Source organism: Nipponia nippon, unplaced genomic scaffold, assembly GCF_047370975.1.
Source record: "Nipponia nippon isolate SJK-2023a ecotype South Korea unplaced genomic scaffold, ASM4737097v1 scaffold_1, whole genome shotgun sequence".
Classification (NCBI taxonomy): domain Eukaryota; kingdom Metazoa; phylum Chordata; class Aves; order Pelecaniformes; family Threskiornithidae; genus Nipponia; species Nipponia nippon.
Genome location: NW_028262290.1, coordinates 51,466,008 through 51,478,986, shown reverse-complemented (window position 1 = coordinate 51,478,986; position 12,979 = coordinate 51,466,008). Strand labels below are relative to the sequence as shown.

General features: G+C 40.4%; 1 protein-coding gene across 5 annotated transcripts; it reads left to right on the top strand.

The window, feature by feature from the left end:
• Positions 1-576: 576 nt before the first annotated feature.
• RIOK3 (RIO kinase 3) lies at positions 577-12,322 on the top strand. 5 transcript variants are annotated; one of them, XM_087755025.1, is made up of 13 exons: positions 577-731; positions 1,829-1,950; positions 2,824-2,969; positions 3,098-3,202; positions 3,746-3,855; positions 4,570-4,713; positions 5,607-5,734; positions 6,964-7,149; positions 7,631-7,790; positions 8,762-8,842; positions 8,931-9,020; positions 9,381-9,488; positions 10,921-12,322. In XM_087755025.1, exons 1-13 carry the CDS (start codon positions 669-671, stop codon positions 11,020-11,022), a joined length of 1,545 nt encoding a protein of 514 aa, XP_087611151.1. In that variant the 5' UTR covers positions 577-668; the 3' UTR covers positions 11,023-12,322. The 5 variants fall into 5 exon arrangements, 4 of the variants coding, with proteins under 4 accessions (XP_087611151.1, XP_087611140.1, XP_087611129.1 ...); XM_087755014.1 differs by having other exon boundaries at positions 6,961-7,149; XM_087755003.1 differs by lacking the exon at positions 577-731 and adding an exon at positions 854-1,232 and having other exon boundaries at positions 6,961-7,149.
• The last annotated feature ends 657 nt before the right edge of the window (positions 12,323-12,979 follow it).

The window sequence follows — 12,979 nt, the reverse complement described above, 5'->3', positions numbered from 1 at the left end:
ATAGCCGGTGGTGAGCCAGGCCTGAGGAGGTTTCCAGGCATCGCTTCCTTCCTGCTGGGGAAACTTGCTCGAGCAGATGTCAGACAGCGACTGTACGGCAGCAAAACACCACCCAGTTGCCCCTGTCCTGGAAACAAGGCATTTTAATCACAATACTATTTTCCAGATAAACATTACATATAAACCTGAGGTGTAATAGGTGTCAGATCACATACAAAGTATATGATTTTGTATTTACAGCGGGTAATGGGGTCAGGATCAAATTAATTAAGTCGCTTATGTGTTTTGTTTTCGTTTTTTTTCCCTTGGTTACTTCCTTAGATAAAAGCAAACGTCACCTATCTGATTTCATCCTCTTTGTTTTTCTGCCATCGCCATCGCCCTCGCCCTCGCCCCCGGCGCTCCCCATCCGCCGCCCCAACCCGCAGGCAGCCCCGGGGGGCTCAGGGCTCCGCCGGTAACCCCGCGGCCGCCCCGGTGACATCACCGGAAAGGCGGGTGACGCCCCGAGCCGCCGGCCAATGGGGAGCCTGACGGCAGGTGACGGTCCGAGAGAACGGGGGGGGGGGGGGAGAACCCGGAAGGTTCCGCATTCGGAGCGCCGCTGCCCTGAGGAGAGCCCCCGCCGCCGCCCCAGCCCCGCCGCCCGCCCGCCATTGCACGCGCAGATGGACCCGGTAGGAGTCGCCGCCGCCCCCGACGCCGGGCCGGGCCCCGCCTGGCGGAGCAAGGTGAGGGCGGGCTGGGCTGGGCTGGGCGGGGGGCGCGGGCGCAGCCGGCGGCCCGCTGGGCCTTAACGGCGGCGGCTGGGCGCTGCCAGGCCATGGCGGCGGCCCGCGGGGCTGTGTCCGGCACCCCGCCTCCACCCTGCGGGGCCGTAGAGGTGCGGCCGCCGCCGGCCTGGCGCTTCGGGGGTGGAGGAAGACCGAGGCATGCCGGGGCACGGTCGCCGTCCCCGGCCGACCTTCGCTGGCGGCAGCGGGGCAGGCAGGCAGGTGACTCCGGTAGGGGCTGCCCTTCTTCCGCCCGCCTCGCTCGGAGCGGGCGGGGGCCGTCGAGAGGAGGCGGCGAGGTGGTGTCGGCAACGCGGGGTCAGGGTTATCGGGCAAGCGGAGCGCCTGGCGCCGCTGCCTCAGCGAGCGACGGGCCGCGCTGGAGCGGGTACGGCGGGGTTCGCTGCTCCGGGCGGTTATCTTGGTGGAGAGAGCTGCTGTTGGACCCCGATAAATGAGGTGTTTGTCTCCAAGCTCTGTTGGTGAGCGGGGAGTCGGGTCTAAGCGAGTTTGGTTACCGGGGCGGTAGGCAGGGAGTCGCAACTCGGTTGGAGTCATCGCTCCCCAGCCCCCGCCTCCCCAAGCGAAGTTGTGTGCGTGCTTCTGCTTTTTGGAGGGGGTGTTTGTGATGGCTGTCCTTTCAGGGCTCTAGAAACGGGGGAGGAAGCTGTGCGTAAGCCGTTAATACTGTGTTATTCCAAGAGAATCTTTACATAGACTGTGTTTACACTTGCAAGCAAACTTTCTGGGAAGGCTTTGCCCCTGTCTTCAGAGGGTACTGACACTGAGAAACTGATTCTTCTCCCTCCCTCTCCCCCCTATTAGTAAGTGGCCATCAACATCCTTTCAATCACAGTTCTCCCTATTGAGTTTATGAAACTGCTCCTTGAGGTGTTTTCTGTACTTTAGTTCGTCAAACTTCCCCAAGTATCTGGAGAAGACAAGCTGTTATAAGATTACATGAGCTTACTTTAGAGCCAGTGACAGCTAAGTTATCCTGATTATTGTGTTGCCACTGCACTTCTTGCTGACTTGAACAAAATGTTTGTTTACAGTGTCCGTGGGGAGCTCCCAACACAACATCAATATCGTGTTCCCTTGCTGATGTAATGAGTGAACAGCTGGCGAAAGAACTGCAGCTGGAAGAAGAAAATGCTGCTTTTCCTGAAGTGGTTGCGTAAGTTTAAATCCGGGATTAGTGATCTCTGCAGTTGTGAAGCCACCTTCTCTCTCTTCTGCATTTTCTTACAACCTGCTTAATGCGTAGCAATATAGTAAATGCTTTGCCTGTTATCTCCTAATTCTGCTTCTGCAGGTCTTTTTCAGTGAAGATGGCTTCCCCAGTTCAAACTCTTCCTCAGATTCTCTTCTTTGTCACCCTTCCTTCCTTCTTGATATTTTCTTTGCATTGTTTTGGGTGCTTTAAGCCAGTCTGTAAGCTACGTTTTGAGAAACTTTGTCAGAAATGGTTTTTTTCTTCCGTTTTAGACACTGTTAACAGTGCAGAATGTTATTTTGAGAACTGGCAGGTGTATCACCTGTATCCTTCTAATACTTGGAAGCTCTAAACATAGGCCAAGAGCTTACTAGTTCTAAACTTATACAAATTATGCCTGTGGTCTTTTCTGTGGAGCAGATCAAAGAAACACTGTTTTTTTTAAAAAATTTGTTTTATTTATTTATTTGTAAAAATATATTGAAATATAATTAAGGAGATTTTATATATATATATACACACACACGCCCCTGTATGCCTTCTTTCTCTTTCATGAAGGGCATCTTAAAAATAGAGCCTAATGCTTCTTACAGCATGGTAAACAAGTAAATGTTTAAGTAATATTTTCATTGTAAAGGAGTGGCAAAGAGAAATGAAGTCATGGTCTATTGATATTTAGTGTTTGCTTGGAGCAGGGCAGAGAGTTGAGATCCATTAGTTTCTATGCAGCTCTGCATGAGGTCTTTTGTATAGAGAGACGAAATGGTATAAAGCGGTGTTTCTGTTCGAATTACTGTGTTTAATTTTTTAAATTTCTGTTTTCATTTTACATAGTGTTGCTGAAGGACCGTTTATTACAGGAGAAAATGTTGACACTTCTAGCGACCTAATGCTAGCTCAGATGCTGCAGATGGAATTTGACAGGGAATATGATGCGCAGCTTCGGCGTGAAGAGAAGAAGATCAATGGAGATAGCAAAGGTACCCTCATCAGAAGAAATATTTTTGCTTTGGAGATATTTTTGGCGCTCTGCTTAAGTTGACAGAGCTGTGAGGAAGTAGCAAGTCCCTGGTAATCATGGTCATGCTTATTTGTTCCGTTTCTCAAGTCTCCATATCCTTTGAAAATTATCGGAAGGTGCATCCCTATGACAGTGACAGCTCAGAGGATGAGGTTGATTGGCAGGATACCCGTCATGATCCGTATAGAGCAGGTATGTGGCAGTTTTAAACAATACAATTTCTTTGGTTAATAGACCTAAGAATATGACATAGTTAAAGTAGTTTTTTGAACGTAAGGAGACATACCAGTTGTATGTAAAATCAGGTCACCTAATTGGGAGGTGTTATGCAGGAAGTTGGGCGGGTAGCTTCAGGCTTCTGTCTGCCAGTATATTGGCTTCGGTGGCTGAATCTGGCAAAATAACTATTGTACGTGGAAAGTATTGTGGGATATGCGTATCTGTCATCTACGTTTGGCTAGGGGCATCTGGACATGATCTTGGATATTCCTGTCTTTAACACACCAGAAGTATGTCTGACACCCCAGAGAAGATACAGAAATAAGTCATAACATAGCAAAAGAAGCTGTCACGTGTAGGATAAGGGAAGACTGCATTAACATCATACAATTGAAGTATTTTATTCTGTTTAATGAACAAAATTATGTTACTTTTGTGGGCATTGTGGAACCTTTATGAGTGTTAGTTATGTTTGTTTAGATGTAAAGTTTGTTTTATTTTTCTTACTGATGGCAGATAAACCTACTACTACACCAAGAAGGGGCTTCATTGGCAAAGGAAAAGACATTACTACTAAACATGATGAAGTGGTATGTGGAAGAAAGAACACTGCTCGCATGGAAAATGTAAGCGAAAACTTAAGGAAACTTATTTTGTGTATAAAACCGGAATGCTGTAATTCAACCAAAGCACTAATGCTTGTCCATCTGTGGTACTGTATACAGTGCTGATTTTTTTTTAATCAGATGAAAGCAATGCAGTGTTTGGATTAGTTATTCAAACTGGCATTTTGAGTTGCATGGGTTTTTTGTTTAATAATAGTTTATTAATGACCACGATTCAAGAATTTGCACAGAACTGTTTTGGCAAAACAAAACTATCAGCAAGTTTGGTACACAGGCAATTAAAACACCGAGGATATTTTTGAAAAGCATACCTATCATGTAACTTAATTTTTTTTTAACTTATTTTTGCCTGATGAGCCGAGTAACTTTAGTTTCAGTCAATTGTGTGACTTACAGCTTTTCAGTCTGTTTATCCGTAGTACATACCTTCCGTTTTCTTTAATGTAATTCGTGCAACTTCTGCAAAAAAGGAAATGCTGCAAGTGCGATTTTTACAGGATGTTAGGTAATCTCATATCAATTTGGGCAGAACTTTGAGTTCTGAGTTTAGAGCAATATGTTTTTTAGCATAGTGGCACCATTGCACAAAGTGGGTTTCGCATAGGTCCTAATCTACCCCAGGTTTTTCCAAATCAGAATGAGAAATTTTTGCTTGTGCCAACTTTTGGTGCCTGCTAGTAACAATGCTTAAATTTCTGTTATTTCTACTTGTAGTTTGCACCTGAATTCCAAGTTGGGGATGGAATTGGGATGGACTTAAAGCTGTCAAATCAAGTCTTCAATGCCCTAAAGCAACACGCATACTCTGAGGAACGTCGAAGCGCAAGGCTCCATGAAAAGAAGGAGCACTCCACTGCTGTATGTTTTTAATGAAGTGTGTCTATATACTTTTTATCTTGTGTAACAGCTGAACACTGTTTTGGTAATTTCTTGAAACATTCTATTTTTAGTAAAACAGTTAAGCGGTATTATGTTAACATTGCTGAAGGAGATGGTATTAGCCAGCTCCAACTAGAAAAAGGCTGTCTTTATTTGAGCTGCATTACTGTGGGAGCCATACCAAAGTAAGAGCAAGCAGCTTCCATTTTTTTCTCTTTGTCTTTCTAAACTTGTCTCTTAATCAGCTACAGTGAATAAACTGCCTGGAAATTATTTATAGAAACCATCCAGAGGACTAATCCTCTGTAGTTGAACCATGTGGCTCCAAAGATCTGTCTTCATAGCAAGTTTCAGGAAGATGAGGTGACCAAGTAAACTCTGACTTAATAATTTAGGAAGCCAGCTGATGTGCTTTATGGGTGAGTTTAGAGCAGGGCCTCTGGTAATTCCTGCTGTGGACTTCTTCAAATTTGGGTGTTTCGCTTTATTTTATTGTTACTGATAAAAAAGGAATATGATACTTGGGATATTTTGATTCATGATTTATAAAGACTTCTTGAAAACACTGTAGAAGGTGCTCTTGAGCCACAGTCTGTAGTTTATGCAGAATTGGTAAAATACTGCATGTGCTACACAGTTGATAAGGTACCTGAGAGTATTAAATCTTAAGATGACGGTGCTGGAGCAGTTTGGCTTTGCTTCATCTGCTTGTTTGGTTTGTTTTTTTCTTTTTTCTCTCTATCAATTGAGAGAATGCTCTTAATACATTATTCTTTCCACCTAGTTGAACGATTGTGGTACTTAAATACTCTAAACTCACTGTAAAGCAAAGAATTATTTTAATGAATTGAGTATTCATTTCTTGCCTGTAGGAGAAAGCAGTGGATCCTAAAACGCGTTTACTTCTGTACAAGATGGTCAACGCTGGGATGCTGGAGACCATCACAGGCTGCATCAGCACAGGAAAAGAATCTGTTGTTTTTCATGCATATGGAGGAAAGTAGGTATATTGTTTGTTATTGACAGTAGCTTTAAGAGATGGTTTAAAAAGCAGAAACCACAAAAATATTTAAACGATCTGCACTTTTTTTTATTCCCAAGACTTAAAGTTTGTATTCATGTATATACAGATGATAATAATAAAAATCTGAAAACCAAATGGTACCAACTGTAAAATAAAAAAATCCCCGCTTTCCTCCTTGGAGACCGTTTAATGAACGGGGACAAATCCACTATAGCTTTCTGTGGAAAAAGATGTATTCCTTTTATAAAAAAGAAGTCTTGAGATTTTGAGGAACTCTTTCCACCGACCTGCCCCAGACTGCAGTGCTGTCATGATGATCTTAGGCTATCTGAAGATTGTCTTTCCGTACAGCTTGCTGTATTATCAGCTCCATCTGTGCAGTTCAGTGGAGGTGCCGTTTGTTCCTTTTGGGTTACCTTGAGAATAGTGTTGGGATGCTGTTCACTTTGCAAATCATGCAAGAGTCCAGTTTTAAAGACTACCATGCTGGAAGGAATGTAGTATGTTAGTCATGATTGTAGTGCATTGAAACACCACTAGTTTAAAGTGAGTTAAGAAAGAGCTAATAAAACCCAAATACAGATAATCTATTTAGAGATGTCCAGAGAAAGGTAGGTTGGGGGTGGGGAGTAAAGGTGTGCCTTTTTTTTTTTTTTTTTTTAATTGACCTTTGCTTGAATGATGTTCAGGAGTGTTCTTTTGCTTAGTATTATTCAATGGGTGATATCTTTGTGGTGCTTAACAAAATGTTTTGATACTACCATTATTATTCTAATGCAAGACTCTTTTCACTTGTAATTTCTTGAAGCAAGTACATCCATTAACAGGGCTGTTATTAGCTATGACATTTGGGGGTTGGACTAGAAGACCTGTAAAGATCCCTTCCAACCCAAACTGTTCTATGATTTAAGTAAAATATTAACAAACTGGGAGATGGAACCTATTTGATAAGCAACATATAATCAAAATGCCATACCCAAACATTCATATACAAGCTTAATCATAGAACTTTTATAAACTTAACTTGAATTGGCTTCCAAATTTGACAGAAAAACAGATCTTTTCCTCTTGTATATTAAAAATCGCTGTATCTTACAATGTTTGGGGGGGGGACGGACGGACGGACGGACCACCAAACCCATGCATTTGCTTGTAAAGATGTGAATGGTTAACTTTGTTATGTATTTGACTTTTTCCACGAGAAGTGCAACTGAAGATAAAGTTATACCTCCAGAATGTGCCATCAAAGTGTTTAAAACAACTCTTAATGAATTCAAGAACCGTGACAAATACATTAAGGATGACTACAGATTTAAAGACCGCTTCAGTAAATTGAATCCACGAAAGATTATTCGTATGTGGGCTGAGAAAGAAATGCATAATTTAACAAGGTAAAGAGAAAAAAAAATGTAGTTGCCAAATGCCTGTCGGTTTCCGATTCTCTGTTTAAGGAAGTTATGCTATGTCTAGGTAGAAGTTTAGATTTGATTGTTAGGCTAAACAATATACAACCCAGCACAGATTGAATAAGCCTCTGGTTTCTTACAGTTTAATGAATTGTCAGCATCTTCAGCGATTTGGCAGCAGAATTTACAAACGAATGAAATTAACAGGCTCTAGCTGTAAAAGTAATTAGTTTTCAGTGAGCATTTTTAGACCCACTTATGACTTTAAGATCTAAATTTTCCTATGTGAAATACTGTGAAATATATATATTTATTTAGTTTTCAATTCAGTCTCTATCAAAGACTTTTTGACTGGATCAAATTTCTCACACACAGCTCTCTAGGATTGGAAATGAGCAAGCAGGAACTAGAACTGTAGGGTTTTTGTTTTGTTTTTCTTAATCAGTATCTATTTTCTGATTCACAGAATGCAAAATGCAGGAATTCCTTGTCCTCAAGTGGTTATCCTTAAGAAACACGTCTTGGTTATGTCTTTCATTGGCCAGGATCAAGTCCCAGCTCCTAAACTAAAGGATGTAACACTTAGTAGTGAAGATATGAAAAAGGCCTACTGTCAGATTCTTAATGTAAGATGATGCTGATTTCTCCTCCAATTCTGGGTTGTGTTTTCTTTTAGGGGAATAACTTAAAGGACAAATCAGCATTTATTTACTTTTCAGGATGCTTGCATCACTTTCAAGATCAAGAGTCCAAAGGCTTATTTTACTGCTGCTTAATGTGTGACTTAGAATAAATAAGAAATTATGTACTAAAAAAAAAAAAAAATAAATTGAATCTTAATCTGAGGAGAAAACGTGCTGGAACTTGATGACAAACAAATATTTAGCAGCAGAGAAATTATGAGCAAGTAGTCCTCCTTTTATAGAAGCAGTATGTGGTTTAGAAAGTTCTCTGAAGTCTTTCTGGGCTTACCAAATACTTAATTTACAATGCTTAAGCACTCTCCAGTGGATAGCCCCCTCCCCACCCCCATTTTTAACAAATCTAGAAATCAGAGAATATTGCATGGTGGATACTTTACTTTCCTATTATCTGCTGTAATTGGTTCAAACATGTCCCTGCTAACTGTCCACTCACTCTTAGCTTCCTACAGACATTAAAAAAACCCAACCAACCAGCCTGACAGCTTGATAATATGAATAGTCTGCGCCTCAAATCTTGAGACCAGTAGAGCAACATGTGACTACGCATACTAGTTAGGATTCAGTATCTAGAACTGTGAAACTTCTTTCCTGTGTGATAGGGGTGAGAATGACAGGTATATTTAGAGAACATATTTATCTGTCTTACGCACTTGGACTGGTTGGCAGAGCTGACATGAGTTTCCCAGACCAGCTAAGCTCAGTGATAAAAGCTTAGTTTGCTGGTGGTTTACCAAAACTGCGGTTCCCTATGTGAAACTTTATTGAAGACAAGAAAAAAATGATGTAAATTGGGTGGGTGATTGGGGAAAGGATTTGCTTTGTTATAGTCATGCAAATGATAGTTATTTGGAGTATAGCACACTTCATTCATTCATTAATTTGGTTCCTTGCAGATGATGCAACAGTTGTATAAGGAGTGCAACCTGGTCCATGCAGATCTAAGTGAATACAACATGCTTTGGCATGATGGGAAGGTGAGCGTATTCTTGATGTGGGGAGGAGAGGTTTCCTCTAATGTGAAATGTTAACACAAAGTGAATTGCTGTCTCTCTGTGACTACAGGTCTGGCTTATTGATGTCAGTCAGTCTGTGGAGCCAACCCATCCTCACGGACTTGAGTTTTTGTTCAGAGACTGTAAGAATGTTTCACAGGTAGGACCTCTTCATCTGACAATCCTCTGGTATGCTGAATGTTTTCCAAGATAAAATCAATTCAGAGCTAACTAAAAATCAACCAGTACAACTCTGTAAAAAATTATCACTAACACCTATATATGATTTCTCTTGCATATTGTCTGTACCGATAGTATTCTTCTCCAGAAGGGAAAAAAGTGTGGAAGAAGAAAATGGTACCACTAGAACTTAAAACTTCTTTCAGTTATTTTTATCTGTAGGTCAACAAAAGCAAAAATGTCATTTTGACTAAATACTGTAATTGTAACTTGAGGAAGGAAAAAAAGTATTTTGTTTTGTGTAGTAAAGTGTTTAATGTGTGCTTTTTATATTGACTAGTTCTTCCAGAAAGGAGGTGTGGCAGAAGCACTTAATGAGCGTGAACTCTTCAATGCTGTCTCGGGTTTAAATATTACAGCTGACAATGAAGTAGACTTCCAAGCAGAGGTATGGCTTTCTCCGTGTCTAATGTTTTAATTTGGTTAGCTATAGTAGCTGTTGTAATACCTTAACTTTCCACGTTTATTTTGTATGATTAGTGTGTGTGAGTATAATTTCAGCATTCTGCATCTCTTTTTTTTTTTTTTTAAACCTGATTATTTCAACATAGTAAAAACATTTTCTGAAACTCGGATTGACAGACCTCTCTATGCCCTTTCCTGATCTCCCTGCTCCAAAGTATAAAAGGCTTCATGCTGCATATAATTGCTTCTTTCAGTGTTAAGGGCAATTTAGTGATCTGGTTTAGTTTAAAAGCTAGCTTTGTTGTCTTTCCTTCCATATGTTAAAGGTTGTGCAGTGAAAGGAAAGTTGGTTTAAAAAAAAAAAAAGTTCTACTGCTTATTTTTTGTGTTTTAGATTTTAACTTACTTGAATACTCGGCTAGCATTTTCAATGTTCAAGCCTAAAATTAGACACCTGAAACCATGCTAATGTAAATATGGACAAGGAATCTTTGGTCACCTTTGGCTTTTAATTTTCAAATTTTGGCTGTAACTCCTCAAGGCATGCATCCTGATACCAGGCATTTATAAAAATAAGTTGTCAAAAATTCCATACTTACTAATTAAGGGTGACAGGGCAAGAGATAAAGGGACCACAACGGCACTGTTCCAAGATCCTTATGTATCAGTTAATCAAGCGAAAACCAATTCCCTCACTGACTGTGTGAGTGTTGGGGTGTGGTGGGGTCAGGTTTTTTGTTGTTGTTGTTTGGTCATCTTTTTTACTGTATAAATTTTATGGGAAAGACTTACATTGCTGTTTACATAGAGGTGAATTTGAGCGGTCCATCCTTGAACTTCAGACTTTGACTTTAGTCACTAGTAACTAAAATTACTTACCCTGGAGTACAAGAGGAAGTAATCCAAACTTATCAGCCTGAAGATTAAAATAAGCTACTGTACTGTGTTACTTTGATTGCACAAAACATTTAAGTAAAACTGTCTTCAACTTTCACCGTTAAAAATTATTGCAGTGGATTTGTAATCTTAGTATTACTTGGAATTTCTCCAATGCTGATGGATCGGCTGAGTTACAGTAGAGGTGTTCAGAGTTGGAGAAAGGAATGCTTCCGTACTTTGGGGAATACAGCCGAAGTCTTAAGAGTCATCCCCTCCTCCCTGCAATTCCTGCATTTCAGTTACATAGCATGAGGCTATGAAGGAGTGCTGCTTGTTTTACTGACTTGTTGAGAACAGATGTTTCAAGCTGTACTTCCTTAAAGTATCTTGCTCCATAGGTACAACTGAATCATTGAAACACCAACATTGTATATACCTGATCAGTCACCTGAAGCTACCTTTTAACACTGTTGAGAAACATTCTGGTGCAGATGTGCTTTTACAATTTCAGCATGGATTTATTTTTGGCTCTCTAGATTGAAGCTTTGGAGAAGATGAATGAAGATCACGTGCAGAATCATGGAAAGAAACTGTCAATGTTTTCCAGTGATGGAGACCCACCTATATATGATGAATAGCACTGAGTGTAGAGCTGCTAACAAAACGAAACACAAGTTTACTGCTTCTAACTATGTTGGTGCAGTGGTAAATGTCAGCTACCAATGTCAAGAGAAGAGTGGTTGACTGAGAATACCAAAATGGAAAACACAGCGAGCATACGGTGATGCCTCAGTGTTTTGGTTTTGTTCTTGGTTTGTTTTTTTTTTTTTGTTGTTGTTTTTTTAACTTAGCCCACACATCAGGCTGACACTGTCAGAATGGACTGTCACTACCTCTTCGGATGGTCTGGCAACTTCACCAATTGCCCAGTTACGTTAGATTAATGTAGCTGAGGTGGTCATATTTTGCATGATTCAGAGCTTACATGTTTTAGTTTTTTAAAAAAAAAATTTTAAAATAATCTGAAGTATTTAGTGGGAAAGCACACTAGGAAAGTCCCTCTTTTTTTCCTATTGCTATTTGAAAAACTAATTATAAATTGTGTGTGGACACAATGTCAGTGAACCTTTCATCCTTCTCCACCAAGGGCAAAATGAAAAGTCAAACTATGCGCTGCAATCTTCATATGAAAACATTAATTTAACAAACCAATGTGTTTTATATATGCAAAAGTCTGGACCTTTTCATTTGAAGTACATAGAGTGTGGCTCTAACTATCTCTGTAAATACAATTGGGTGTTACATGAGAAACAGATTTGAATCCAACCCGCGGAGGACTTCTTTGGTGACATGCCGGGAAATCCTGAGGGCTGCATCCAAGCTGCGTAACAAAGAGTAAGTTCAATGAGCTTGACGCTTAATATACAAGCGGTTCCAAGAACTCAGTGCAAGCAAAACACACAAAAAAAATCTCTATAATAATCCTGTCTCTAAACTGAAATTCTGGGTAGAGCACCAAACATTCTTATGTGCCCCAAAGATAATCATAGACTATAAAAACTAAATATTGATAATCATTATTTTTAAATGAAGCTTGTTGCTTCCTAGTGCAAAAAGAATACTCAAATTTGTCTTTCTCATGCTTTTATTCTTAATGTCAGTCTTTTTATTTTAGCAAGTTCTAAAAATCTAGCAATGTTTCTCTCCAGAACAACACATCTAAAGATGAACTGATGTAGTGGGATGGTTTGGAAATAAGAAATTCTGATCGACTTTTTAACTCTGCTGTTTCCGATGCTGCTCTTTATCAAGCAGAATATAGTGTTGCTACATGTGACATTCTCACAGTGTGCTGTGAAAATGACTTTTTTTAAGTCTGGGTTTTTTTGTTGTTGGAAAGCTGGTGGCGAAGTAAAAACTTAAGATCTTGTGGAGGTATTCTTGCGTGGTTCTTTGCATTGTACAGGCCTTCGTTGATCCTCAGTGCTGCACTAAAGCAGCGTTAGGGAAGGACCACGCTAGTTCATTATAGCAATAGAAAAATGACTATTTTGGTGGGTACTACATAAATGGTAAACAACCTTGATGTTTTTGCCAGTTTCATCCCAGTACTTGGATCCTCTTCCCTTTTCTAAATTAGACATTTATCCCTTTTGAACGGAAGGAACTTAGTGTTTTGGAGACTTCAGTCTGTTCCTAATTGCTCAGTGAAGCAGTTGCCCAAAATAATGTTATCAGGGGAAGAACAGACTAGGTACTGAGAAGGAGGTGCTAAAGTTATCTAACCCCTTCAGGAAGACCTACAGCTGCTGTTGTCAAATATAACCAGAACTTCTCCTTCTTCTTCTCCTTTTAAGAAGAAAAGCATAGTCCTCTTCTAGGCTTATTATGAGTTTCAATACTCTAACATTTCTTAGCAACTCTTTTGAGATATTTTTTTCTCTAATGCCTTACGATGTGCTTGTCTAGGAAAGATGCCGATTGTGAGGGGTATTTGCATCAAGTGAGAGGAAGAGAGAGCAGAAATAAGGGGAAGTGAGGGGAGGGTGGTTTTTGCGTTGTCATTTTGAAACAGAGGCACCTGCTTGTATCATT

Bases quoted from the DNA above. Each gene is read 5' to 3' on its own strand.
- RIOK3 (XM_087755003.1), top strand. From the start codon at position 933: ATGCCGGGGCACGGTCGCCGTCCCCGGCCGACCTTCGCTGGCGGCAGC. The intron at 4,714-5,606 runs GTATGTTTTTAA...TCTTGCCTGTAG, and splicing joins AGAAGGAGCACTCCACTGCT to GAGAAAGCAGTGGATCCTAA. The intron at 8,843-8,930 runs GTGAGCGTATTC...CTGTGACTACAG, and splicing joins TGCTTTGGCATGATGGGAAG to GTCTGGCTTATTGATGTCAG.